This window comes from Pituophis catenifer, unplaced genomic scaffold (assembly GCF_029215685.1).
Source record: "Pituophis catenifer annectens isolate HBS135680 unplaced genomic scaffold, rPitCat1.0.hap2 SCAF_1, whole genome shotgun sequence".
Classification (NCBI taxonomy): Eukaryota; Metazoa; Chordata; class Lepidosauria; order Squamata; family Colubridae; genus Pituophis; species Pituophis catenifer.
Genome location: NW_027256881.1, coordinates 116286978 through 116314384, shown reverse-complemented (window position 1 = coordinate 116314384; position 27407 = coordinate 116286978). Strand labels below are relative to the sequence as shown.

Below are 27407 nucleotides of genomic sequence, written 5' to 3'. Positions count from 1 at the left end.
GTATGTTTTTGTAGTGTTTCACTCTAACTATACAAACACACAAAATCTCACAAAGCTGTACGTGGAATTTTGTGTGTGTAAAGTGTGAAAGTTGTTTTTTTGGGCTTTTTGTGGCTGTGTGAGGTTCCTGCTTGTTTCAGGGGCCATTTTGGGTCTAGCACAGCTGCTTTTACATTGTGGGTGAGCCAATGTTTTTTAATTTTTATTTGGTGTGCGTTGGAAGAAGGGTAGACTTATACGGCGAGTATAGCCCAAACCCTATATTTTAACAGGAAAATTTGGGGGTCGTTTTATACGCCCAGTCGTCTTATACGCCGGAAAATACGGTACTCTGGGTGGCATATAACAATAAATTAAAACAACAAATATATAAAAACAATCACTATAAAAATATTAAAAGTATTATTAAAAATTAGAATATTATTAAAAATTTAAAAGTACAAACCACATGAGAAACTGAATATATCAACCAAAGCGAAGCCATCTAAACATGTCATCAGTTTTTTTTTTTTTTTAATTTGATTTATATGCCGCCCTTCTCCGGAGACTCAGGGCGGCTTACAATGCATTAAGCATTGTAAGTTTTGTAGGACCCCCCCCCAAGGCCTGGTCTTGAGAGATTTCTGTAAGATTAATGGGGATGGTGCTAACCTGATAGAGAAGACCCGCCTCTTGGGACCCACCAAATATAAATCTCTTGCAGATGGTACTCACAACATGTCTTCTCTGCTAGATCTAATGGGATGTAATTGGGTCTGATGTAATTGGAGAGAGTTGGTCCCTCAGGTAACTTGATTCTATGCCTTGAACCTGACCTGGAAGCAGACTGGCAGCTAATGCAACTCATGGAGTAGAGGTGTCATATGTGCTCTTCTAGGAGCACATTTAACTGCCCAGGCAGCTGCATTTTGCACCAGATGAATCTTCTGGATACTTTTCAAGGGCAGCCTTATATACAGTATACAGTCCATTATAGTAGTCCAATTTGGAGGTAACTAGGGCAAGAGTGACTGTGATCAGAGTCTCCTAATCCAGGAAATGGCGTAACTGGCATACAACACAAAACTGTGCAATGGCCCTCCCAGCCATGATTATCACGTGATCGTTGAGTAGGAGTCGTAAGTCTAGAAGGACCCCCAGATTGTACACTGGGTCTTTGTAAGAGACAACTCAGAGCCAGAGGGGTGCAGGTTGTTGAAACCCAGATTCAAGTCTTCTCTTAGCCACAGAAACTCTTGGTATGGTCACTGTCTTCCCCTCACCCCAACCTAGACCCTAGGTCAGGCCTGTCAAACTAGCAGCCCATGGGCCAGTTGTGTCATGCGCAGGCCATGCCCATCCCGGCTCCATAAAGGTAAAAAAAAGTCACGATGCATCACGTGACACGATCGAGTTTGACACCCGTGCCCTAGATTGTTGCTGTGGGAAATGTTGCAGGAGGGAGTGCTGTTTATTCTGAGGGAAAAAGTGAGATATAAATCAAATAACTCTTCCGAATACAGGAGTCCTTATGTCCTAATGCTGTTTATTTAGTGGTCCAATTTAGTGGTCTAAAATAAAAAGTCTTTTCTTCTAAAATAACAGATGAGGCTGCTTTCGACTCATTGGTTCATGAATTTTGCACATGCTTGTTTGGATCAGTTCTGGAATCTAATCTGCACAAGCCGTTTCAAATTTCTTCCAGTGGAAAGTGATACTACTTTTTACAAAAAGTCATTGTCCACAGTATAGGGCAGCTGTTTCAATTCAGGAGCTGACCAGTGATTACTGATGGTTGGGTTTGGGTTCAAGGAGCGTAAATCATCCTGTAAGTGCACTGAGTAAGACAGCGTTTTCTTGGAGCTGCAGCTTCCTGCATCATAAGGAAGAGAGAGATTAATAAGTGTTAGGCTTTTCAGGCAAGAGAAGGGACTGTTCCTGGATGGGGAACAGCTGCTGGGTCTACATCAGAGTTTTAAAATCTGAATTAGCTGTACACATAGTCCTCAACAACGATTCATTTAGTGACTGTTCAAAGTTACAACAGCATTGAAAAAAGTGACACAACTTTTTCACACTTACAACTCCCCATGATCACGTGATAAAAATTCAGACACTTGGCAGTTGACTCATATTTATGACCGTCATGGAGTCCTAGGATCATGTGATCACCATTTGCGACCTTCTGACAGGCAAAGTCAATAGGAAAGCCAGATTCACTTAATGACTGTGTTACTCTTTTAATGATGGCAGTGATTCACTTAACAACTGTAGCAAGAAAGGTCGTAAAATGGGGCAAAGCTCACTTAACAAATGTCTCACTTAACAACAGAAATGTTGGGCTCAATCATGGACGTAAATTGAGGAATACCTGTACAGGTTTATATTACCCTTTTCATTGGTTCCCATCTTAGAAATGGTGGTAAATAAAATCAGGATCAGAGTTCTCTGAATTCCACAAAGAGGGACATTGAGGTAGCTTCTCTGCCCCGACTATAATAGCCAGGAAATCAAGAAAGTGTCATTTGGTTGTCCTGGCTTAATAAGGACTAGAGAAATGTGGCACTTTGCAGATTCCTAGCAGGGTGAATGAGAATTGAGAGGTAGAAAAGATTTTCCGAGTCCCCGGAGTCTCTCTCTTCAGATAATTTGTGTGTATTAGGTATACACTCCTAAATTCTGTATCTGTAATGATATAACTACTTTATTTGTACTTTTTAAAATAGATATGTATATAGTACACGCCAGTGGTGAAATCCAATTTTTTTTACTTACCTGTTCTGTGGGTGTGGGCATGGAGGGGAAGGATACTTCAAAATCTCCATTCCCTCCCTACTCCTGGGGAAAGAATATTGCAAAATCTCCATTCCCACCCCAGTCTGGGGCCAGCCAGAGGTGGTATTTGCCAGTTCTCCGAACTACTCAAAATTTCCACTACCGGTTCTCTGAAGTGCTCAAAATTTCTGCTACCAGTTCTCCAGAACCTGTCAGAACCGCTGGATTTCACCCTGGTACACGCTATGTCAATTTGGCCACACCTACAAAAGTAAGGGGAGTGGTGGAGGCACCAGCTAGAAACAGGGAGACAGTGAATTCTAGTCCCTCCTTAGGCATGAAAGCCAGCTTGGGCCAGTAACTTTCTTTCAGCCAACCCACCTCATGAGGTTGTTGTTGAGGGAAAAATAGGAGGATTTCTGCCTTGACTTTTTTTTTTTAAAAAAAAAAAAGGTGAGATAAATAAAAGAATTTTACATTGTTTCTCAGACTTTTGTCTAAGATCAAGGGGAATGATTAGATCAGACAGCACTTTTACCTTGCTAGAAACTTGAAATTCTGATTGGAACATTTGTCTCCAAGCAACTAATATTAAATATACCACTAATTTGGAGCCTTAAACTTAGGAATAGTTAAGAACTGTTTAAAAACAGTTACTGTTGAACAGGAATAAAGTCAAAACTCGGTTAGTACTCAGTAGTGATTTGGGTGGTAAGTTTCCGAATATTTTGCAGTACTGTATGCCAGTATCTATAGTTGCAGCAAGTGGTAGTACCTGCCTGACTTTCTGGGCTTGAAGGTAAACAGTGTTGAGCCTATCTATACTTGGATGGGAGACCGCAGGGAAATGCTAGGGCAGTGGGTTCAACTGAGAAGTGAATTATCTTTTTAGAAGAAGCTGTTGGCAAAGCAATTTGTTTCCTCACCAAAAACCGTACATAGAAATGTTCAGATAATCACCAGATAATCTTTTTTAAAAAATTTGTTACTTAAGGTGATTTGTCTTCATCAAGTATCAAAAGTACTTTCTCTTGATCATAAATTTGGTGTTCCATATATTTGCTATCCCTTACTTTTATATTTCACTGGCAACTCCTGAAAATGCATGGTTGCATTTCCTGCATTATAGACCTGTCGTGATGCAGTGGTTGCAATGCAGTATTGCAGGCTAATTCTGCCGACTGCCAGGAGTTCGATTCCTACCGGCTCAAGGTTGACTCAGACTTCCATCCTTCCAAGATCGGTAAAATGAAGACCCAGATTTTGGGGGGCAATATGCCAACTCTGTAAACCACTTAGAGAGGGCTGTAAAGCACTGTGAAGCGATATATAAATCTAAGTGCTATTGCTATTGCTATATCCTTGTAGGAAAACTGAGCTATTGTGCACAAAACTTCCCTTCCTGCAGATTTACATGAAGGTGCTTGCTTATGTATTACTTCTAATAATAAGGCTTTCTTTACTTTCCAACAGAAACCAATAACTTATATCTCCTTTTCTTTGACAGACCATTTTTGCTGCTATCAACCAAGTCTTTCCCGCAGAGGAGGACAGTAAGAAGGATGTGGAGGATAATTGTAAGTGAGCCATGTAAACGTTAAGTGAGGTAGCAGGGGCTCTATATAGATTGAGGTTGCCAAAACCCAGCTCTTTGCTTGAACCAAGGCCCTTCGCAAATGAATGAGTGTTGCTAGGTAAAGTGTCCCCTCCCAACCCCCCCAGAATGGAACCCTGGGTGATTTGTTTGGCCTACTGTGTATTTAAAGGGTGCCATTTGACATGTGCTGAGTCTGAATGAAGAATGCTACTGAAGAATGCTACTGGCAGGAGCAGCATTATCAGATTAGCCTTAGCTGTGGCTAGTTGCAGTGGTTGAAGTGCAGTATGGCAGGCAAATTTTGGCCACAGCTAGGAGTTCAATCCTGACCGGCTCAAGGTTGACTCAGCCTTTCATCTTTTCAAAGTCGGTAAAAAGAGGACCTAGATTGTTGGGGGCAATATGCTGACTCTGTAAACTGCTTAGAGAGGGCTGTGAATATATATATAAGTCTAAGTGCTGTTTCTTTCAGGCAGGCCATTTGTTCTAGTCCTGTCTTATGCACAAAGCCAGCTGATTGACCTTGGGCCAGTCACTTTCTCTTAGTCTTAGTAAAGGAAGCAAGGGCAAACCACTTCTGAAAAAAAAGCAAAACCTTGCTAGGAAAACTTCAGAGATTTGTTCAGGAGTCTCCAAGAATTAGAGACGATTGAACAGAAGAAGAAAAAAAAGAGAGAGACTAGAATTTTTCCTATAATCCTCTAGGCCTGCCACAGATCCTGAGCCCTTATCTCACTTCCTCTAAGTCTGTCACAGATTTCTTTCAGGAAAAGTGGCAGGATATATGGTACTTACGAAATTATTGTTGTGCTTTCATTGTAGGTTCCCTAATGTATTTAAATGAAGCTACCCTCTTACATAATATAAGAGTTCGCTACAGCAAGGATAGAATTTATGTAAGTATCATCTCAGTTTGTGAAAAATATGGGTGGGGTTTTCATATATTTCATAATATGAAATATATATTGTTTATTTGGTCAATGACCAGTGAAAATAATAAAAAAAAATACAACACCAAAGTAAAATCTAATAGATGTGATAAAATACTAACATAACAAAAATGAAATAACATAAAAATATGACATATACTATATCGGTGCATCAATTACCTGTGCAGGTGTAAATCTAAAATATTACAATCTACAAAGTAAAATTTACTATATATCATCTAAAAACAAAATGGCTAGTATGTGTTGAACCTAAAATGATAAATAAAGCAGAAGTTATTATTTGTATAACCAGTTATGCCTTATTTTCGGCAGCAACAAAGGAATTGACTACTGCACAAGTAATAAAAGATTGTGAATCTTCTAGAAGATAGTTCACATAGAAATGGTCTGGTCTTCCTGGAAATTTTCATAGTAGAAGTATGCAGATCTGACATCCCTGTAGAATTTGCAGTGCAAATGCATGCAAAATGGCTTTGATCTATTTGTCGCCTCATGAGGAGGTATGCTCAGTTAATGAGCTTTAGAGTATCTGCCTTGCAGCAGTGAGGATGGAAAGATGTTACACCTGCTTTGAAATATCAGCTTGGGAAAAGTTAGATTTTATAGATATCTTCCTGTTTCCCAAGCGCTCTTATCTATGCAATTTCTGCCATGTTAGGGCAGCCTATTAACTTCAGTCTGAAACTCCATATCCTCTTTATTCTTGGGCTGAGCAGTTGTTTGGCGTGGTCATATCCTAAAGAAATTAGGCATGGTGCAGAAAGCCCATATAATACCAAATCCTGCTCTACAGCCGGTTTCCAGGGAGAAGGAAAATCATTTTATTAAAACTAGTGTCAGTTCAACTGGAAGATTTGGATTTTCAGCCCGTAATGTATCCTCTTCTTCCAAGCCCTTATCTGGTTGTAGGTATTCCTATCTCAAGTCTTAACTGGGTATTTGCTGTCCTTGGGTGCAGCAAGGACTGATCTCAGAAATTTTGTGTGCACTGTTTCCAGTATATCCTTCTTTGCATAAATTTCAAATCTACTTCTGCCCCATAAAGGATTTGGGCCAGTGATTTGGCCTCAAGTGATTTAATACTGCAGGGATTAATTGTGCTCTACCAAGTATAAAATAAGTGCTTAATTGCCCTTTTAGACCTAAATTAGCTTCATTATGCGGTTCTGGTATGTGTTTCAAGTGCCTTTAAGGTAGAAAACCACTCCAAGGTATTTCAATACAGTATTTCAATACTATAACCAGCTCTGATTTTTGCTCTTGTACTCTCCAGGCAGTTGGGTGGCTCTCTTAGCAAAGACCAGAATTTTAGATTTTTCAAAACTGGGAACCGGGTGATCTGTGGTACCAAAATAGTACTGTTATTGCTTTTTACAGCCTTATAGGAATTTGTGAAATTGTAGTGGCACTATCAGTGTAGAGAAGTATAGGATTATTAAGAAGGTCCACCGTTGAATTGATGATGTCCAATTTGAAAAAAGAGAGGGAAAGAATATGTCCCTGTCCGAGTCCTTTCTGAAGTTGGGGGATTGTATTTCATTCTTAAGATAGTGTTGGAGTATAATTTCTGTATCAGAAAGAGGTGGTAGCTGTCAATATTTCCCCGCCCCCACAAGGCAATTCCAAAGGAGTTGGACTAGTCAGCCAATTAGTCAGCAGACTTATTAACATCCACTTACATCTGCTGCCTGCAATTACTGCAAGTTCAAATCTCACCAGGCTCAAGGTTGACTCAGCCTTCCATCCTTTCTAAGGTAGGTAAAATGAGGACCCAGATTATGGGGCAATAAACTGACTTTGTATAAAGTATGAAGGCTATTGCTTAACGCATTGTAAGCCGCCCTGAGTCTCCGGAGAAATAAAAAAAAATAAAAAAAAATTCCTGGAAGTTGTGTCAAAGGCCACAAAGAAGGAGGATTATTATTATTATTTTGAGTATATCTTTGTGCAAGACAGTAGAGCACAGAATGTGGTCTGTTGTTGACGTCTGTTCTCTGAATCCTGGCTGCTCATCTTGGATTATGCCCCATGCCTCTATCCAGTCTTGGAATTTGTGATTAACTGCTTGCTTAGCATATAATTTGCTAACCACACTCAAAAGGCTGATAGGCCTGTATAATTGCATGAATCATTCTTATTGTTCTTATTATAAATTGAGCCAATTATTCCCAAGCCCCAATGTTTTGGAACATAACTAGTCTTATCTATGAACATAAACACGGATGCTGATCTATGAATGTAAACACGGAGGCTAGCAGAGGCACCCACCAGCTGTGAATCTGGTTTTATTATGGAGTTATTACAGCCCGAACATAATAAACACCTGGAGTCTTATGTTCTTAAGGGATGAGTTAAGGGTTGCTTCTTGTACAGAGCCATTTGGCGGGGGGTGGGGGGCAATTTTAAACTTGTTAGGTCTCATTTATATTACCAGCAAGGATTATGTACAACCTTCTGAAATGTTCCACTCAAGCTTGAATTGGCACTTAATTGACTGGGGAGATGGAGTGGGTGGCTATTGGGTTTCCTAGTCTTCGGGTAGTTTGCCGGAAGAGGGAAGACTCTTTTTTCCTGACTAATTGAATTGTTTTCCACCAGCTCTCCTTCATTGCCAGTATTTTCTTATAGGATGGCCAATAGATTAACTAGACTAATCTATCAAGCCTTTAGATTACTCTTTCTGTACTGTACAATAGGCTTTATGATGTGGTCTTTTCAGCTGTGCACAATCCTGATATCAAACCATTTTTATGTGCTACACCCAGTTACTGGAGTGTTGCTTTGTTTCTTTCACAAAAGCAAATTTCACATTAAGAATTAACAAACCATACAAGTATGGTTTTTGCGACTTGTTATCTAGCTGCTATGTACAGGATTTCTAAAGTTTCTGAGGCTGCTAGCTATTTAGCGACTGCTTTTGCATTACTTTCACTCCATCTGTTGTCACAAAGCAATTTGGGGAGAAATTTACTTTGAATCTTCATTTTGTGAATGGAAGTAATACATTAAAAAAAATCCCTCTGTCATTGCTCAATTGATTAAGAAGCAGGAAAGCTGTATGATCGCTAGACTAATTTTTCAATATAGCATTCAGTTTTTATTGAATACACCTACTCAAATTGCGCATTATGCACATAATAATGCATAACTCATCTTTACATGCAATTCTTTTAGAGTCCACAGTACATTGAAAAGCAAAAGATGCATGCTTGTCTTCCTTTCTGTCAAGTGAAGAACCCCATATCACCCCTGACACTTCCCAGCTCAAACCGCCAGCTTAATATTTTATGGGGCTATTAGATTGCCTGATCATATGTAACAAATTCGGTCTAAATTGCACATGGACCCTGCCATCTGCTTTGACAAATGCCAGCTGGGAAATAGAAAGACGAAACTTCTGAAAAAAAATGCCAGAAGCAGGGATACAACAGTTATGTTAAAAAAAAAATTTTTTTTCCTAATCCCGCCTCTTAAATTCTGATGTACCATTATGTTTGTATAGGCCCATTACTCTAGGTTCTTTTTCATTATTATTTTTTTAAAGAAAAATAAGTCACTGTATAATATGTGTAATTTTGTGTTGATCATAATTTTAAGTTATACGGAATCACAGTTCATCCTTGAAAAATGAGCAGACGTGCTAAAGATACTTTGTGTGAAAATAATTTGCTACTAATTAATTTGTAATTGATTTATTTGTATTGCACCTAATTGTAAGCATACACTACATAAGAAATCACAACTACTAGCACTGATAATTTATTTTAAAGGGTTTACAAAATATACCCTTATGTATTCAGTGGCTTTTTACACTGTAATTTATCAGCATACGAAATGATGCTGTTTAAAATTATTAAACCAATATTACAATAATAAAATAAAAACTGCAACTGCGATTTGGTTCTGACTTCAAGAAATTGACCTTGGAAATGTGTTGAACATTCCCTCAGAAGAATGCCTGCATCTATTGGTAATAGACCTCCAAAGTTTACAGAACAGAAATTCCAAATCCATGTGATTATAACACATTCTGTTGTGGGGTTTCTTTCCAGACTTATGTAGCCAACATCCTGATAGCAGTGAATCCTTACTTCGATATACCAAAACTTTACTCATTAGATGTTATTAAAAAGTATCAAGGCAAGTCACTAGGGACGCTGGCGCCTCACGTTTATGCAATTGGTAAGATTTCTCTGACTTCCAATATTTCAGTGCTTTTATTTTCTGTAGCTTTTATTTTGTCTAAGATGCTTTTATCTCTTGCTTTTCACACTGATAAAAATAAGGCAAGATGCTGGAACTGTTGCAGTTGATCTGTATGACCATGAACAAGTTGGATGCTTGGATTACAGTTTGCTTTTAAGACTCCAATCTATATGTATTTTGGTTACTTTTAGGAGAGTAAGGTGTCCCTGTGGGTTTTTATCAGTTGTAACCGACTTTAGGGAGGCGGTGTTCATCTCTGTTTCTTGAACCAGTGCTGTCTAGGAGATGTTTCTGCAGTCATGTGGCCAACATGACATCACACTGCAATACAGAGTATTGTTACCTTCCCATATACTTATATGTGGAACATATGCATATACTTGCATTTACATCCTTTTGAACTGCTAGGTTGGCAGGAGCTGGTTCACTCCGTCTCGTGGCACTGGGGTCTTGAACTGCCAAGCTATAGACCTTTAACGGTCTAAGACTTGGTGTCTTAAGGAGAGTGCTGTGGTAATACTGAACAGCTAGTTTTGACGTATGACCACAATTGAGCCCCAATTTTTTGTTGCTAAGAAAGACAGTTATTAAGTGAGTTTTGTCCCATTCTACTACCATTCTTGCCATAGTTCTTAGTAAAGAATCTGGCTTCCCTATTGACTTTGCTTATCAGAAAGTTACAAAAGATGATCACATGACCCTGGGACTCTGCAACCATCAAAAATATGAGCCAGTTGGCAAGCATCCGAATTTTGATCACATGACCATTGAGACGCTACAATGGTCATAAGTTTGAAAAACGGTCATAAGTCAATTTTTTCAGTGCCACTGCAATTTCAAACGGTCACTAAACAAATGATTGTTAAGTTGAGGACTACCTATGTAGCATCAGCATTTTACACAAATCTTTTGTGGCACTGCTTCTTTTCATTCAAGAAATATAGGTAGCTGTATACTTGAAAAAGAAAATGTATTTATTTTTGTGTTTCAAATGTTTACAATAGAATATTATAGTGCTTCTCAAAGTAATGAAAATATTGATCTCTGTTCTGTTGGAAACTCACTTTGTTGTCCTCTTCAATATTTACCTCAGCTGACAAAGCCTTCCGCGACATGAAAGTGCTCAAGATGAGTCAGTCGATCATCGTGTCTGGTGAATCAGGAGCTGGCAAGACAGAAAATACTAAATTTGTTTTACGGTTTGTATCTTTAGCTTAAAGTGTTTTAGTTGAATGAATCGTTGAAGTGCAGTCATTTTAATCCAAACATCTTGAATTCATAATGGATGTACTTCCGATACTGAAAACAATTGTGAGTGAAATATGAACAAATTTTAAATCTAAAGAAGTCCCATAACAGAGTTTACGAATGCTTGTTTGTTTATTTCAAGAATTTATGTGGCTGTACAACTCAACCAGTGTGCTTCTGCGAAGATTAATAAACATTAAACGAGGAATAAAACCCAATCATCCATCCATAACTCAGATGTGACTTCAGTCAATGGTAAATTGAATGGAATAGGCGAAAAAAACCCCATCCAACAGGACTCACTAGTCACCTAAGCCCAGAGGACTAGGAAAACAGTCATGTCCTGATCAACTTTTTAAAGACTAGCAGATCTCTTGTAGGGATATCTTGTTTCCAGACTTTTTCAAGACCCTTAACTAATAAAAAAAATACAAAAGTTACGCTGCCCGATTAATTTCTTTCACTTGTATTACACTTAAAACTTGATAGGAACATGGAGCATTCTAGAAAAGAGTAGGGACCTCAGAACAACTCACAGCAGGCATATCCCAAAAGCAACACTGCTCTTGCCTATAAAAGGACGAACAAAATAATAATTTCCTCAGTTTCTCAATAGGCAGGAAGCTAATGGCACTTCGGTTAAGTCAGTTTAGTGGTTAAGGCGCCAGTTTAGGAAGCAAGAAACCTCAAATTCAAGTCCTGCCTTAGCCATAAAAGCCAGCTGTTTGACTTTGGGCCAGTCAGTTTCTCACTCAGCCTAACCTACCTCACAGGGTGGTTGTTGTGGGGAAAATAGGAAGATGAAGGTATGTTGGATATGTTCACCATCATGAGTTATTTGCAAAAATAATAAAAAAGGTGGGATACAAATAAATTTTGTACACAGCTCATTTAATTACAAGGGATGCTGTATGATTAAAACTTGAGTAAAGAGCATTTCAAAAATTGCTATTTTTTTTTCTTTATAGGTATTTGACTGAATCTTATGGTAGTGGACAAGATATTGATGACAGGATTGTAGAAGGTATTCATACTTACTTTTAAATTTATTGAAACAAGGAATCTGTTGAAGAAGAGAGGGCCTAAATGTAACTTTTCTTGAAAATGAGAATTGCTATTGCATTTTGGGGGAACGGGGTGGGGTGGAGACTAGGTTTAATATTTTTTTTTCTTTTTGTTTTTCTTCAGTGGGGAGATAAATTTAATATTTCTTTTCTTTTCCTTTTTAAAAGTATTAGGCTTTTTTAATGGTTTACGGTACAATTTTTGTAAGCTTCCTGTCTCAGAATGGCAGGAGATCACACTATTGATTTTTTTTTTTTTTTTAATGATTGTATTGGAGCGGCTCCAGGGACCAAAAAAGAGTTTGGGAATCTCAGATTACCCATCCCTGAAATCTTTTTTTCTAGTTCCTTTAGAAAACAGAGGCTTTAAAATAAGGCCAGCAAAAGGAGAACATGTTTCTGGGCAATTGTATGTACGCAAGCACTGTTGGAAGATTTTTGCCAGTAGATCTTGCAATGTGGTTCCAGTTTTGTTGCGGAATGAGAAGTATGGTGAATTAGGCAACCACTGGAGCCATCTAGAAAACTTTTGTGTCAAGTCTTTGGCACGAGTGCGGAGACTGAAGCTTTTTTCTGAATTTAAAGGCATGTTTTCTACCTGATTCAGTTAGAAGTATTTTCTGTGTGTCAGATGTATTTGTGGATGAGTGAAGGAGTATTGTGTTGACCCTATCTGTTCCCTTAATGTCTTTGTAAGAATTGCTTACCTGCAAACAGTTTTTATAAGGGACGCGATGGTTCAATGGCTAAGACGCTGAGCTTGTCAATCAAAAGGTCGGTAGTTCAGCAGTTTGAATCCCTAGTGACACGTAATGGGGTGAGCTCCCATTACTTGTCCCAGTTTCTGCCAACTTAGCAGTTCGAAAGCAGGTAAAAATGCAAGTAGAAAAATAGGGACCACCTTTGGTGGGAAGGTAACAGTGTTCTGTGCGCCTTTGGCATTTAGTCATGCCGGCCACATGACCACGGAGACGTCTTCGGACAGCACTGGCTCTTCGGCTTTGAAACGGAGATGAGCACCGCCCCCTAGAGTCAGGAATGACTAGCACATATGTGCGAGGGGAACCTTTACCTTTACCTTTACCTTTACCTTTACCTTTACCTTTACCTTTACCTTTAAACAGTTTCTAATACAAGCAGCATGGTGCTGTTTGCCATTTCTTTGAAGAAGTTATTTGAAATGGGACTTACTTCAGAAAACACTGATCTTAGTGGCTTACTTGGAGATCAATAGCGGGATGTTAACAATAGCTTATTCCGGTATCAAGGACTTAAAAGAAGGGAAGCTATATAATAAAAGAGGAAATAATTCCATACTTTTTCCTTCCCTTATGGCACTACAATTCTTTACTTTGTGATAAAAGTAAATATATTCTGTCCGAAGTATTCAGCTAAGCTATTAAACCGTTCCGGAGGTTATAGATGAATGAATGGTCTGTGTGTGGGTTCACATACTTGATTTTTGTGTGTGTTTGTGTGTGTATTCAGATGAATGAGTGGAGCGTTCACATGTATGCTTGTTTGAAAAATGCAAGGTCTATGATATGTTTCCTTTCCCAGTGGCAAGATGCTTTGAGGCTACGAAGGATTAGCGTAGCCTAAGCAGTCCTACTTTTGATGGACTTCATAGCCAGGGTTTACTGCAAAGCAGTGCTTCCAGGAAAATAATTGAGAATGATATTGCTTAATTACAGCGGAATATATAAGTATTCCATTATCCATGGCACCTATGAAAGTGGCTGACCATTGGGCATAATGTCCGAAGCTGCATTCCCAACACTGGTACCCGTAGGTATTTCATTTGGGGGATGGGGAAGCTTGAAATAAATGCCTTCTCCAGGTCATCTGCTCTTAATACACATTTGCTCCCATTTTTGTTTTAAGCACATCTTAACCTGCATGGATGCATTATTACTACAGAAGGACTTACTCACCAAGCCTTTTTGTAGTGCGTGTATATATATGTGTTTGTACCTGTAACCATCGAATCTTTGTGTTGCAGTTCTGTGCATTTTCCTGACAGGTTGGTAGTTTGAAAGGTCACTTGCCAACTCAACTTGTTTTAACTTACAGACAACCAACACACACACACACACACACACACACACACACACACACACACACACACACACTTTCCCCCATCCCAGGAATCTGTATTTATCTTTATAATATATAAATTCAGCAATAATTTTTTTTTAACCTTACCTTTAATGACCAATTCCTTTTCTAATACTATGTCAGTTACATAATACTATTTGTCTTCCCCCTCAAGGTCCCATGCATTCTTGGGACTAAATGAATATTAGATCAGTTTTGAGTTGAAAATCAAGCATTACATATAAAGTTAGTCCTCTGTTCCCAACCAAAAAATTTGAGAATGGCAAAATTGTTTATTCAAGAAGCTGTACCTAAATAGATTTCTACTGCCACTATGGCAAAATATATCTAGCCTTCAACTTGCAACCATTTGTTTAGTGACTGTTCGAAGTTACAATGGCACTGAAAGAAGTGACTTATGATCAGTCCTCGCATTTATGCTTATTACAAGCATCCCATGGTCAAGCAATCCAAAATCGGGTGCTTGGCAACCAGCATGTATTTACAATGGTTGTAGCTTTCCTGGAATCGTGTGATCACCATTTGCAACCTTTCCCGCCGGCTTCTGACAAGCAAAGTCAATGGGGGAAGCTGGATTTGATTAATGACCACATGATTCGGTTAACAACTGCAGTGATTTGTTTAAGAACCTTGGCAAAAAAGATTGTACAATCAGGTTTGATTCCCTTATCAACTTCCTTGCTTAGCAATGGAATCTTTTCCCTGTTGTAGTCATAAATTGAGGATTACCTTTATAAGTGTTTCTTCAGTTTGCTTAATAAATGCCTGATAGAGTCAGTTTTGATGGTAGATGTGGAATGGTAATGAACAGTCTTCATAGGTTAGTATGATCATATAGCTCATGTCAGCTTTCTCTAGTCTGACATCTCAAATTGTCATGGGACTCCAGAATTCCCAGGTATTTTAGTGAGGAGGGCTGGCTGGGAATTATGAGAGTTTTAACTACAAAGGTTGGTTTGTTCCCATTATACATTTGTCTACATAAACTCTGTAGAAGTGTCCTTCCAATACAAATGACCATGTCCTTAAGCTTATCAATGTTTATTTTAATAGCTCACTTGCAAGCATGCTTGCTTAAGAATATTCTTGTCTTCTGCTGCTGAGTGATGTGGGGACTAAGCTCAATCAGTATAGCCTGGATTGGCTCCAGGCATTTGCTGGTTCTAAGGCAGGGGTGTCAAACTCAAGGCCCCGGGGCCAGATTCGGCCTGCAGGGTGCTTAGATCTAGCCAGCAGGGCTGCCCTGGAAACACTGAAGGACAGCCCGCAGTGTCTCTGCCAGTGAAAATGGAGCTTGGGAGGGCTGCATGCAGTCCTCTCGAGCTTCTTTTTCACTGTCAGAGGGTTGCAGGAGGACATTGCAGCCGAAAACAGAACTCGCGAGGGCCACGGGCGGCACTCCCAAGCTCTGTTTTCACTGGTAGAGGGTTGCAGGAGGCCATCGCAGCTGAAACGGAGCTCAGGAGCCTGATTTCGCTGGCAGAGCGCTTGGGCGACCACAGGCGCCTCCAACATGAGTGATGTCAAGCTGGCCACACTCACCCTGGCCATGCCCAACCCAGGCCCCCAAGGTCAAACACAATCCTGATGCAGCCCTCAATGAAATCGAGTTTGTCACCCCTGTTCTAAGACCACTGGCTATATCTGTGTCTTATGGCTGCAGCACCAAAGGTTCACAACTACCTTCTTCTTCTTTTCCTTGGTCTAAGAGGTCAGAGGACCAATAGCTAATTTAGTATCATCTTCTGCTTTCCAGGACAGGGAAATGTATGTGCTTTGCGATTTGTCTCTAGTTGCATCGACCAGATTATTACATATGGATTATTTTGTTGTTGTCGTTTACTTCATTTTTGGGCATCCCCAATATGCATGTTCTCTGGTCTAATGCCTAAATCTTAACCACCCTTTTCTTGAATTTTTGCTTGAACTGTACATTGAATTAAGTAGGTTTGGTTTATTGCATGCACACATGCTGATGGGATATGCATTATAATTCAGGATTATTTTATTAACATGGAACAGTTAACATGGAGCTATTTAATGCACTTCCAAACAACTCCGTTTGATTTAACACTAGTATTATTCAAAAACTATTTAGTGAGGTAAAATATTAATAGCTGTTAAAATACTTTAGTGAAATATTTTAACAGCTGTTAATATTAGGATACAGCAAAGGGTAATCTTTAAGTGGAACAATTTCTAGGAAGATTATACAGTGATTGGGATCCAAACTGTTGCATTGGGTGCCCTTACCTAGTGGGAACAGAGAGTCTTCTTCCCTTCAAGATTTGAGGATTTATTTGTCTGATACTCAATGCTAAGTAACTTTACTTGGCTAAGCAGGGCCAAGTCTGGTTAGTACCTTTATGGAAGAACAGCAGGGGGAACAACAAGAGCTGTAGGTTAGATTGTGAAATTCAAAAAGAATCTCAGAGAAGGTAATAATAAACCATTCCCGTATTTTAATGAAGAAAACAATACAATATGGACATTTCCATGAGGTCACCCAGAGTGGAGTTAATCTGAAGGAAATTTTATCTTTAAATGTTGAGAGAAGCTTTTGTTTCTTCACGCATGCAACTGAAGTAGTTGTATGAGCCTTTGGTTCATAAGATGGTTTTTCTCATATTAAAAAATACATAATGCTAGTCAACTTCTATATGCATTTTTATTAGCACTCATTATTTCAGATGGTTTAGAAAGATCTTCCAACTCTCGGGTCCAGTTTTTCAGTGGGTAGAGAGGGTTAGGATTAGATTTATGTCTTCATTTCTCTGTTTTGGATATTAAAACATGCTTTTATCCAAGTTTTGTTTATTAAAAATTGTGCTAATCTTGTTTCATTTTTTTTAATAGCCAATCCACTACTAGAAGCATTTGGAAACGCAAAGACTGTTCGTAACAATAATAGCAGTCGTTTTGGAAAATTTGTAGAAATCCATTTCAATGAAAAGGTATTTATATTTCTTTATCTGTGGTGAAATTTCTTATCTTCTTCTTTTGATAGGTCCTATTACTCATATAGCATTTTCTTTGTGCCCTTCTGTATGGATCACTTGTTTAAGACACTTTTATGTAAACAGAATAAACAGAATACATAGAATAACAGAGTTGGAAGGGACCTTAGAGGTCTTCTAGTCCAACCCCCTGCTCAGTCAGGAAACCCTACATCATTTCAGACAAATTTGTCCAGTTTCTTCTTAAAAACCTCCAGTGTTGGAGCATGCACAACTTCTGGAAGCAAGTTGTTCCACTGATTAATTGTTCTAACTTTCAGGAAGTTTCTTCTTAATTCTAGGTTGCTTCTTTCCTTGATTAGTTTCTATCCATTGCTTCTTGTCCTGTCCTCAGGTGCTTTGGAGAATAGCTTGACTCCCCCTTCTTTGTGGCAGTCCCGCAAATATTGGAACACTGCTATCATATCAACCCTAGTCCTTCTTTTCATTAAACTAGGCATGTCATGTATGGTAGTCCATTTTGGATTACAATATGTTGTTTGCTATTTAAAAATTCTTCTGACTTTAGTTTAAGAATTCCGAGGTCCCTGATCTAAAGACAAAATAAGTTTTATAATATGAATTGCATATCATCATCTTCATCTCCAATCTCATATCTTCTAGCTACAACTCAACTTTAAATCTGAGCTAGCATTAAAATTTTGGTTGCCAATGGGAAAAATGAGAAAAGGCAGAAAAAAAAATCTGAATTATATACCATATACCTTTTTTTTTTTTTGATAAGTTAAACATAAGTTAACATAAAGCATCCTTGTTCAATTTGATGTCCTCTAGATATGTTGGTCTATGATGGTTGGTAGTTTCTGCCAACTTGGGACTTTCATCATGCTGGTAGGAAATTGTAGGAACTATCTAGTCATAACAATAAGAGATTAACCAAATTGCATCTCTGATCTAATGATGTTAACATTAAATAATTTAAAAATTTCATTTACTTGTAAATGTATTCAAGAAACTATATGGATTAGAAAGTACATATAATATATTTAAAGAATTAAGAGTTTGTGCTTTGGAATCACAATTTTGCTTTTTTTTTCTTTTTTTCTTTTTAACCCTAGAATTCAGTTGTTGGTGGATTTGTGTCACATTATCTCCTGGAGAAATCCAGGATTTGTGTTCAAGGCCCAGAAGAAAGGAATTACCACATATTCTATAGGCTATGTGCTGGAGCCCCTGAAAATATAAGGGAGAAATTGTATTTAAGTTCGCCAGATAACTTTAGGGTAAGTTGATCTAAAGTATTACCATATTGAAAATTCATTTTAACTACTTATAGTAGACTGGATTCAGATACACTTAGAGCAGGCCTATTCAAATCAATGTGACTAATGGATTGTAAAAGTTTGGATCTATGAATCTGTTGTGCTGAAGCTTGATTTTGGACCAAACTTGGTTGAATCACTTTGTCATATACCAGTAGTCCTCAGCTAACCACAGTTCATTTAGTGACCATTCAAAGTTACAATGGCACTGAAAAAGAGGGACTTACGATCATTTTTCACACGACTATTGCAGCATCCCCATGGTCACGTGATTTACATTCGGATGCTTGACAACTGGTTCATATTTCTGATGGTTGCAACGTCATGGGGTCATGTTGATTCCCTTTTGCGGCCTTCTGACAAGCAAAGTCAATGGGGAAGCAAGATTCACTTAACAACCATGTTACTAACTTAATAATTGCAGTGATTCGCTTAACAACTGTGGCAAGAAAAGTGATAAAATGGGCCAAAACTCACTTAACAACTGTCTTGCTTAGCAACAGAAAGTTTGGGCTCAATTTGTGGTCGTAAGTCAAGAACTATCTGTATTGTATATGTATTCTTCTGTGCCAAGAGCAATCAGCCTGATGTCTCCAGAGCTTCTGAACTTTAGCAGCCCAAGTCTGTGACTTTTGACTATGCGGTTTCAATCATATGTAATTGTGTCCTCAAACATTTGAAAGGCACTATATCGTATATTTCTGTTTTATATTCTGGAATAGATATGTAAGGCAGTAACGTTGGATAGTATTAGACGTGTTAGAATATTATAATAAACTGATTTATCACATTCCTGCTGCTTTTGATATATTGTCACAAATATTATTTAAGACATCAGCTTTTGTTCACCTTTTTAAGTGTTGCCTAGCAACCTTGGTTTATTTTAACCAGACTTTATTACAATATCCTAACTTCACACTGGAGTATATGCTTCTCTCTTGTTTTTACAAATCATGATTATGATTGATCAGTGATCAGGATTCTCATTTGAGTTAATATGAAATTATGGTTAACTTGAAACAAATACTCTGGTCTCCTTGGGATTGCTCAGAGAAGTGACTCTGGAAAAACACTGGCTTTGCTTCTCTCTCATTGAAGAACACTTCCCTATAGCATTAAATGTGACTTTTGACAATACTAATTAATTAATTAATGAATTAATAATTAATTAATTAATTATGGTAAACTGCTCCAAACTCAATTGCAGAAAATACGACTTCAGCAACAGAGTGGTCAATGCCTGGAATGCACTATGTGGTTTCATCCCTAAACCCCCAAAACTTTAACCTTAGACTGTCTACTGTTGACCTCACTCCATTCCTAAGAGGTCTGTAAGGGGCGTGCATAAGAGCACCAGTGTGCCTACCGTCCCTGTCCTAATGTTTCCTTTTATTTGTATCCATTTCCTGTATTCATAATCATGTTTATATCTGTTACCTTATTCATGCTTGACAAATAAATAAATTAAATAAATCTGAATTTATAAAATTAAATCTGAATTTAAGTGCCTAGCACAGTGTTTCTGAACCTTAGCAATTAAAGCTCTATAGATTTCAGCTCCCAGAGGAGACTTGAGAAAAAGAAAGCAAGGGGTAGTTCTGCTACTAGATACCTGATATTGAACATCACTTGCTGAGGTTTTGATTGACTGGTGAACTCTTGTTTTGCAACAGTATTTAAACCGTGGGTGCACTCGCTACTTTGCTACTAAAGAAACTGATAAGCAGATTTTACAGAATCGCAAAAGTCCTGAGGTAAGATACCTATTTCAAACGTTCCTTTCTTACATTAAAATATGGAACTTCCATCAGTTGTTGGTAATATCATGCATAAAATCTGGTTTATGCAACTTTTTTCAAGTGCTAACAGCTCAGCATTGCAACAGGAGACTGGCGCTGTCAAAACTGTCAAGGATCTGTAATCAGGCCCTTTTCTTAACAATTCAAACTTGATAATATTTAGCTGGATTGATTTGTGGGATTTTGTCCATGTGTGGACAGAATTGTAGCCAAATTGGCATCCGTGTTCTTTAAAAAAAACCAAAACCAAAACAGAATTGTAATTAAAAATCCCATTGAATTTTTACTTCAGTGCACAATGACATATAGACCAAATGGAAAATGTTTTGCTTGTGACTTGAAACAAAACATTGTAGTCCAGAGGTTCTGCTGAAATGTTTGATATCAGCCTTGCTCTGGAAGAAATAAGGACATATGAGATGTTTTGATTTTCAGATGAAACAAAACATGGAGAGCTCACAGGACAAATAAGGCAAAGCTGCTCTTCCCATAATTTGCCCTCCATCTTTCCCTCCCCTCAACTCAGAGCTCAGAATGGAATATCGCACCTCCCCTCCACTCTCAATCTTCTCTTCCTTTCCTCAGCCAGGGATGCTGAGGAGTTTTTATCTATTCTGTTGCCAAAGAAGCATCTCAGTGTTAACTATTCCCCATTCTTCCCCCTTTTCCTTCCCAGTTCAAATACTTGTGCCCAGAATGGTTGAAGTTTTTACAAAACGTTTTTTGTAGAAACGTTTTAGAACAATTCAACTCATAGACCAAAATGGCTGAAACACACATTTCAATTCAATACCTGGGATTGTTCCCAGGTAGCTATTATGTTCTCCCTCCCTCCCTCGCTCCCTCCCTCGCACACAGATACACTAACAAAAATGAAAGAACAAACAGCAATTTTACAAAAATTATAATACTAAAATGAAAAAAAAAAGAAAGAAAAAAGGAAGAGGAGAAAAATTCAAGGTCATGTATATGTGTCCTTGCACTTTTAAATCTAGAATAAAAACCACAGTAGCCCCAACTGTGCATGGGCTTCCTCCAAATTTAGGCATGTGTGTGTTTGTTTTTGTTACCGGTATTAAATTCCTGCCCTCCCCATTCATAGTGGTTTTGATCTGAATTGGTTCATGCTTAATAAAACAAGGAAAAATAAAGAAAAAGCAAACATGTTTTAGAGATTTAAAATTATCAGGTACCAGATCATATTTATTCAAATTCTACTTCAATCAAATATCTTTTTGCAAATGTCTGCTTCTTACCTTAGTCGTAATAATAGTAAAGCAATAGCTCTATACCATTTAACTAAGAGTTTATTTGAACAAGCATTTTGTAATCAAGATGGTCAAATTAACATCAGTTATGGGTGCAGCAGAGCAGGTAGAACCACTGAAAAGGATCTTGATTGAATTTTTACATACTATTATCCACAGAGGAGAATATATATAATGTGGGTTTGTCGTCTGGAAAGCTAAGCCAGCCAGGTGAATGAAAGATGCATCTTTTATATAACTGATTTGGTCCCTAAGCGAAAGGAACACCTGCTTGGCAGTAAAAGAGCCTCAAGTGCTTTCAAATTGATACAATTGTCCCGATTGAACACAATATCTGTTTGATAGTTAGATATCCAGAATTTTTGCGCTTCTGAGTTTATATCTCGGAGGATGACATTGAAATTGGGGAAGGGAGCAGTTCTAGATAGTATTATAGAGGTGAAGAGAATAATTATAATTGATTTCCAGTAATGTCAGCTGTCCTAACCTTACTATTATTAATCTGAGAGAATTGTCTTATTTATTTCCCCTTTGTATCATGTTTAATTATATTAATACAAATAGTCAATTAATGTTTGCATTGTTTTTGTCCTTTCCTGTCAGGAAGATGAGGTGACCATTTTGTATAATCTGGGATTTTAATTATTGTGTGGTGTGAGTTCAGTAGATGCACGTTAGTCTTTTTTTCCTCATATTCTTAGAACAGTTTTGTTTGGGATTTCACAGGTTTTTCTGCATATTCTTTAAGACGAACAATTATTTTGAGCATGCCCTCTCTCTGCATGTATTAGTTTGATTTTTAGTTAGAATCTTTAGTACCTTGAATTGATAATAATGTGTCCTGTTTTAAATTAAATAGATAAATAATCAAAACTGTTGGTATGCGTATAAAATATAAACTTCGATAAAACAATGCCATCATGCTGAAATGAATGCTTGGTTCTGTTTCCAAGGATCATTATTTACTGTAATCTTTCAAATGTGATCTTGTATTTCATTCACGATATCCATTCCTGGCCTCAAGTAAAGGGTTTTCCCTCTAAAATGATGCTTTAATGGAGCCAGAGCATCAAAAATCTACCACTCAATTTATATGCAAACTCTCCTGGTAGGAAAAATACATTTTTCTGTCAGCCAGTGGAAGAGCTGAGCTAGATGAAGCTTTCTATGTTCCAATCAAATGCACTATCTTCATTTATTGTGTAAGTAACAATTGTTCGGAGCACTTTATATGCAGGCTTCAGGAACTATACCTTGCATCTGTGACGCAAAGCACTTGGACTGAGGATATTACGTATGCAAACAGATTCAGTAGTATTTTTATGAAGTGAAAGCGAGCCAAAGTAAACAGAAGAGGATATGAAGAACAGAATTTTAAATTCTGCTTAAAATCTCAGGATTTTTAGACAAGATGGGAAATCTTATCCAGAAACAACAACAAAAACAAACAGGGAGATCTGGGATGAATTTGCAGCTCTCCACCCATTTTGATTTTGCATTAGCTCATGTTCCTGCCCACGTGTTAGCAGTACAGTAGATTCTTCCTTGATGATTCCACTTCTCACTAAGTTTGGGACATATTTTGTCCCTCACAGTGCCTTTTTTCATTCATCCGAAATCTCCCTGTTTTTTTGTTTCTGGATAGATTCCCCATCTTGTCTAAAAATCATGAGATTTTAAGCAGAATTTAAAATTCCGTTTTTCATGTATTATTCTGTTTATTTGGGGTCGCTATTAATCAGTAGAAGTATGATTCCTTGTCCCTTTGTGATTACTTAGCATACCTCTTGTTTATAGTACCAAAAATCAGGTTCCTTGAAGGACCCTCTGCTAGATGACCATGGAGATTTTAACAGGATGTGCACTGCAATGAAGAAGATTGGGCTTAATGATGAAGAGAAGCTGGACCTCTTCCGAGTGGTTGCTGGTGTTTTACATCTGGGGAATATTGATTTTGAAGAAGCTGGCAGCACATCTGGTTAGATTGTTTTGCTGATTTGATGGCACATAATCAATCATTGTATGTATTTCACTGAAAGAGCAATGCTGAAAGTAGAAATTGCTGCCACTTAATTCTGAAATTAAGACTCTTATTTCCTAGCAAATATTTAAAAAGTTTATATTTGAAAATAATTTTTAAAACTATTTGCAATAAGGCATGCTAATTCTCTCACTTGCTAGGGTAACTTTACACAGTTCTTTCTCCTAAACTGGGGAAAAAAATATATGTAATTAAAAAGGCCAAAACTATTTTTTTTAATTCCTTGGAGAAATTAAGACAAGTAAAATTACAGCTACTGTAATGGATCAAGAGCAAGCTCCTGTATGATGCCAGGATGATTATCATTCATTCAATTGATCATTCACCCTGTACTAAAAGTACCAAGCAATATACAAAGAAAAACCAAATTACTGTAGAAGAAATTAAGAAGCAACAGATAATGTAATTGTAATACACACACACACACACCCCTGTAGGGATAGAAGAATATAGTAAGTTGTTGTTAATTGCGAAGTCATGTCCAACCCATCGTGACCCCATGGACAACATTCCTCTGGGCCTTCCTGTCCTCTACCATCCTCTGGAGTCCATTTAAGCTCACGCCTACTGCTTCAGTGACTCCCTCCAGCCACTTCATTCTCTGTCGTCCCATTCTTCTTTTGCCCACAATCTTTCCCAACATTAGGCTCTTCTCCGGTGACTCCAATATAGTAAATAAACGTAGGAAATAATGCACTTGAGTCCTCAACATCATATGAAATCCAGAGCTAAGTTTATTCCCCTTTTATTATATGCAAGATACAGTGTGGGTTGAAGAAACAGTGGTCTCTAAATTTTACCGCTGTGGCTTGTTTTACTCCTTACTGTTTTACCCCCAAACACATAATTTAAAATGCTGGGTGAATATTGAAACCAAGAGAAATGTGTGGAATTGGAGAGATGTCTTGACAATGTGGCAGGCCAGAGTGAGATACGTTTGTAAGATGTACAAATGGAAAGAAACAGTGGGATCCAAAGAGGGTCAATGAATATCATATATCAAGTGTAGCTTGATTATTTATTTGAAACCGTTCTTGATGTTTTAAATATGTATTCTGCTGCTTAAGAGGAACAGATAACACTGAAGTGATATAAAATTTTCATGACCGCTTGTGCACAGAATTGCTTTTAAATTGAATTTATACGTTATACCCTGCTCTTCTTGGGAAGTTTTTAATGAAGTTTGTGGATTCCTGTATTTTGGGCAGAGGTTTTTCTTATTACCTGCTCCTTTCTTAACTGACAGTGCTAGGAACTGAACCACAGAACACTTTAACAATTTTTCCTTAGTGGTTACTGCCTTCCATTTTCCTTGGCAGAAATCCCTGCTCTAAGGTAGTGGATGCTGGCTAGGTTTCTTTTCACTGGCCTGCATGCCAGTGTTGAAGGTATCCATTAATTATGTATAATTTCTTAATAATTAAGAGTGTTCAGACAATTTTAAAAAATGATACGTATATGACAGTGGTGGGTTGCCCCCGGTTCGGACCAGTTCGCAAGAACGGTAGTAAAACCAGAGGGAGGCCCCGCCCACTGCCCCGGATGTCATCATCAGCGATCTGCGCTTGCGCAGAAGCAAGGCGCTCGTGCGAGCAAAGCGATCGCGCACACATGATCCCATTGCGAACCGATAGTAAAGGCAAGTAGAACCCACCCCTAGTATATGGCACAAACAAATACCAATGTCTAGACAGATTTTATCAGCCATCATTTTTAAATTGTCTGAACACTCCAATTGTTAAAAAGTATACATACACACGGACATTTACATACACATATATGTACATACATACATACATACATACATACATATACCTATATTAGTAAACCTTTTTCTTTTTTTTCATCAGGTGGATGTACACTGAAAAATAAATCTGCCCAGTCTTTGGAATACTGTGCTAAACTACTTGGCTTGGATGAGGATGATCTCCGTGTGAGTTTAACCACCAGAGTCATGCTGACAACAGCAGGGGGCACCAAAGGGACGGTTATCAAGTAAGTTGCAAGAGAACAAGCAAATCTTTCTTGCTGTCCTCACCAGGTTTGCTATGACTTTTGCACCTAAAGTTGTAAATATCAACTCTAAAATATCTTCTTTGAGCTGTTTTGGAATTATTGAGAGTGTATAAGAAGGGCAAGCTTCCCCTCCCCCTTCCCTGTTTGTGCCGTAAGGTAAATTGGTGGTTTTTTTTCTTCTTCTTAGAGTAATATAATATCTGTCACCATGTAAAATGTTTCCTTTCATCCCAGTGTGTGAGGAGAAAATGTATTTTGCATAATAACAATAAGGATTTCTTTTTTACCTGTTAATACTAAGCTGTCAAATATTAGTAGAAGTTAAAAAGCCTTACGATGGGGCTCAGCTCAGCTTGAATCCATATCTATGTTGCAATAATAGTTTAAAAGCAAAGAACAAACGTGAAGTTTATGTTAAGAGTAGAGTCTGCATGGTGCCTAGGAGTGTTTTTGCAAATAACTTGTAAACATGCAAATAATCCACAGAACTATCATGCTGTCAGGCTTCCTGAATGGTGAGCCACTCTAAATGGCCCACAGGGTCCATTATCTTATAAGAGTGATAATTTTGTGACAGAATCTTTTATTCCTTTAAGCATACAAAATTTGGCTAATGGTGTTTTGGTGCTTCTTCCAGATTTCATTTTTCTGATCTTTGTATTCTACTTTATTAACTCTTGCTACAAAACAATAGCATTTGTATCTCCCATAACTATCTTGTTCTAGCTTTTGTTTGTATAATTAAAAATTTTAAAAAAGAAAATTAAAAACCAATGCAAACTAATGTAAAGTAAGAAAAATAAAAGGAAAGGAAAGGAAAAATAGAAAAAAGAAAAGAAAAAAGAAGGAAATAGCTGAAAGCTACACAAAACCAATGGGCTGCCCTTTTGTCATGTAGAATATCACAATGGGATTCAGATTTACAAAATCAGATTATCATTGTGAGAAAATGTTGAGAAGGAAGAGGGGTTCCAAGAAGGAGCAAGAATTATTTTGTGTCTGTTTCACTCATAGAAATGTCTTACAGAATTTTGCCCATAATGAGGAAGAAATGCCTGCAGAAAAATCAAAATATTGACAGAATGTATATATACCATGTTTCCCTGAAAAATAAGACCCGGTTGGCAGCCCCAATGTTAACATTCAAAACTGGTGGGGAGCACTGCGCAATAGCGCTGACAATATTTCACTTTACACTCATGATTGTTGGAATGCCGGAGCACCAGATAAAGACCTCTAGATCTGGTTGTCTTGAGTCTTATTTCACAGCGCCATTCCGGAACCTGACATCGGTCTTATTTTCTTTTGGTTCCCAAAATAAGCACCAGGTCTTATTTTTGGGGGATGTCTTACCCACTTACCTTAGGACTGCTGCAGCCAGGTTTCACACACCCTGACACCTGTTGCGGTCTTAAGGTAAGGTGTGGGGTAAATGGGGCAGCTCCACCTCAGCCCTAACTTGTGCCTCGCCCCATTTTTGGGGTAGGCTTATATTAGGCACACACATTAAAATCAAACTAGGGCTTATTTTCGGAATAGATCGTAATTTTCGGGGAAACACAGTAGCTATGACTGAGAATCAGGGGTGAATGTACCTCCCCAATGCTGCATTCTTTTAGCAGTGGTCCCTGTTTGAAGTGTCCATATTTCTTAATAAATGTTCCACATGTATCCTTAGCTACCAATCTTCGTTAACAAACCTGTAAAAGTGAATTTCAAGGCCTAAGAGAAACAACTGTAAGTCACATGAGTAGGCCTTGCTTTCTCTAAATTGCACCTCCCATAATGGGAGCTCCATAGTTATACTTTATTATTCATGTCAGTAAACACAAAACAGAAATTTCTGTTGTATTTACCTCATGCTAAGATTCTTTTGTTTTGCTCTTTTCAAAACAGCCCACAGTTTAAAACCTTTTTAAGTTGGAAACAATGGTACTGAAACCTGAGTTAGACTGAATTGAACCTAGTCTTGCAGTTATACTGCTAAACGTTTTAAGGTTCCCATGTTGCATCGAGAACAGTGATTATTTTTCTGTAACTAGTATACAAACAGTTAATTGAATGGTT

At 37.9% G+C, this 27407-nt stretch overlaps 1 protein-coding gene across 5 annotated transcripts in view; it reads left to right on the top strand.

Moving 5' to 3' along the window:
* The window catches only part of MYO6 (myosin VI), a 79386-nt gene that overhangs the window by 4576 nt on the left and 47403 nt on the right, over positions 1–27407 (top strand). For 4 of the 5 annotated variants that reach the window (XM_070954445.1, XM_070954430.1, XM_070954423.1 and 1 more), the window contains exons 2-11: positions 4262–4331; positions 5174–5247; positions 9354–9483; positions 10601–10706; positions 11724–11779; positions 16794–16891; positions 18013–18177; positions 19890–19970; positions 23081–23261; positions 25175–25319. In XM_070954445.1, coding sequence (XP_070810546.1) covers positions 4262–4331; positions 5174–5247; positions 9354–9483; positions 10601–10706; positions 11724–11779; positions 16794–16891; positions 18013–18177; positions 19890–19970; positions 23081–23261; positions 25175–25319 — 1106 coding nt within the window. The remainder of the gene's footprint in view (positions 1–4261; positions 4332–5173; positions 5248–9353; positions 9484–10600; positions 10707–11723; positions 11780–16793; positions 16892–18012; positions 18178–19889; positions 19971–23080; positions 23262–25174; positions 25320–27407) is intronic. The other variant, XM_070954439.1, reaches the window with a different exon arrangement.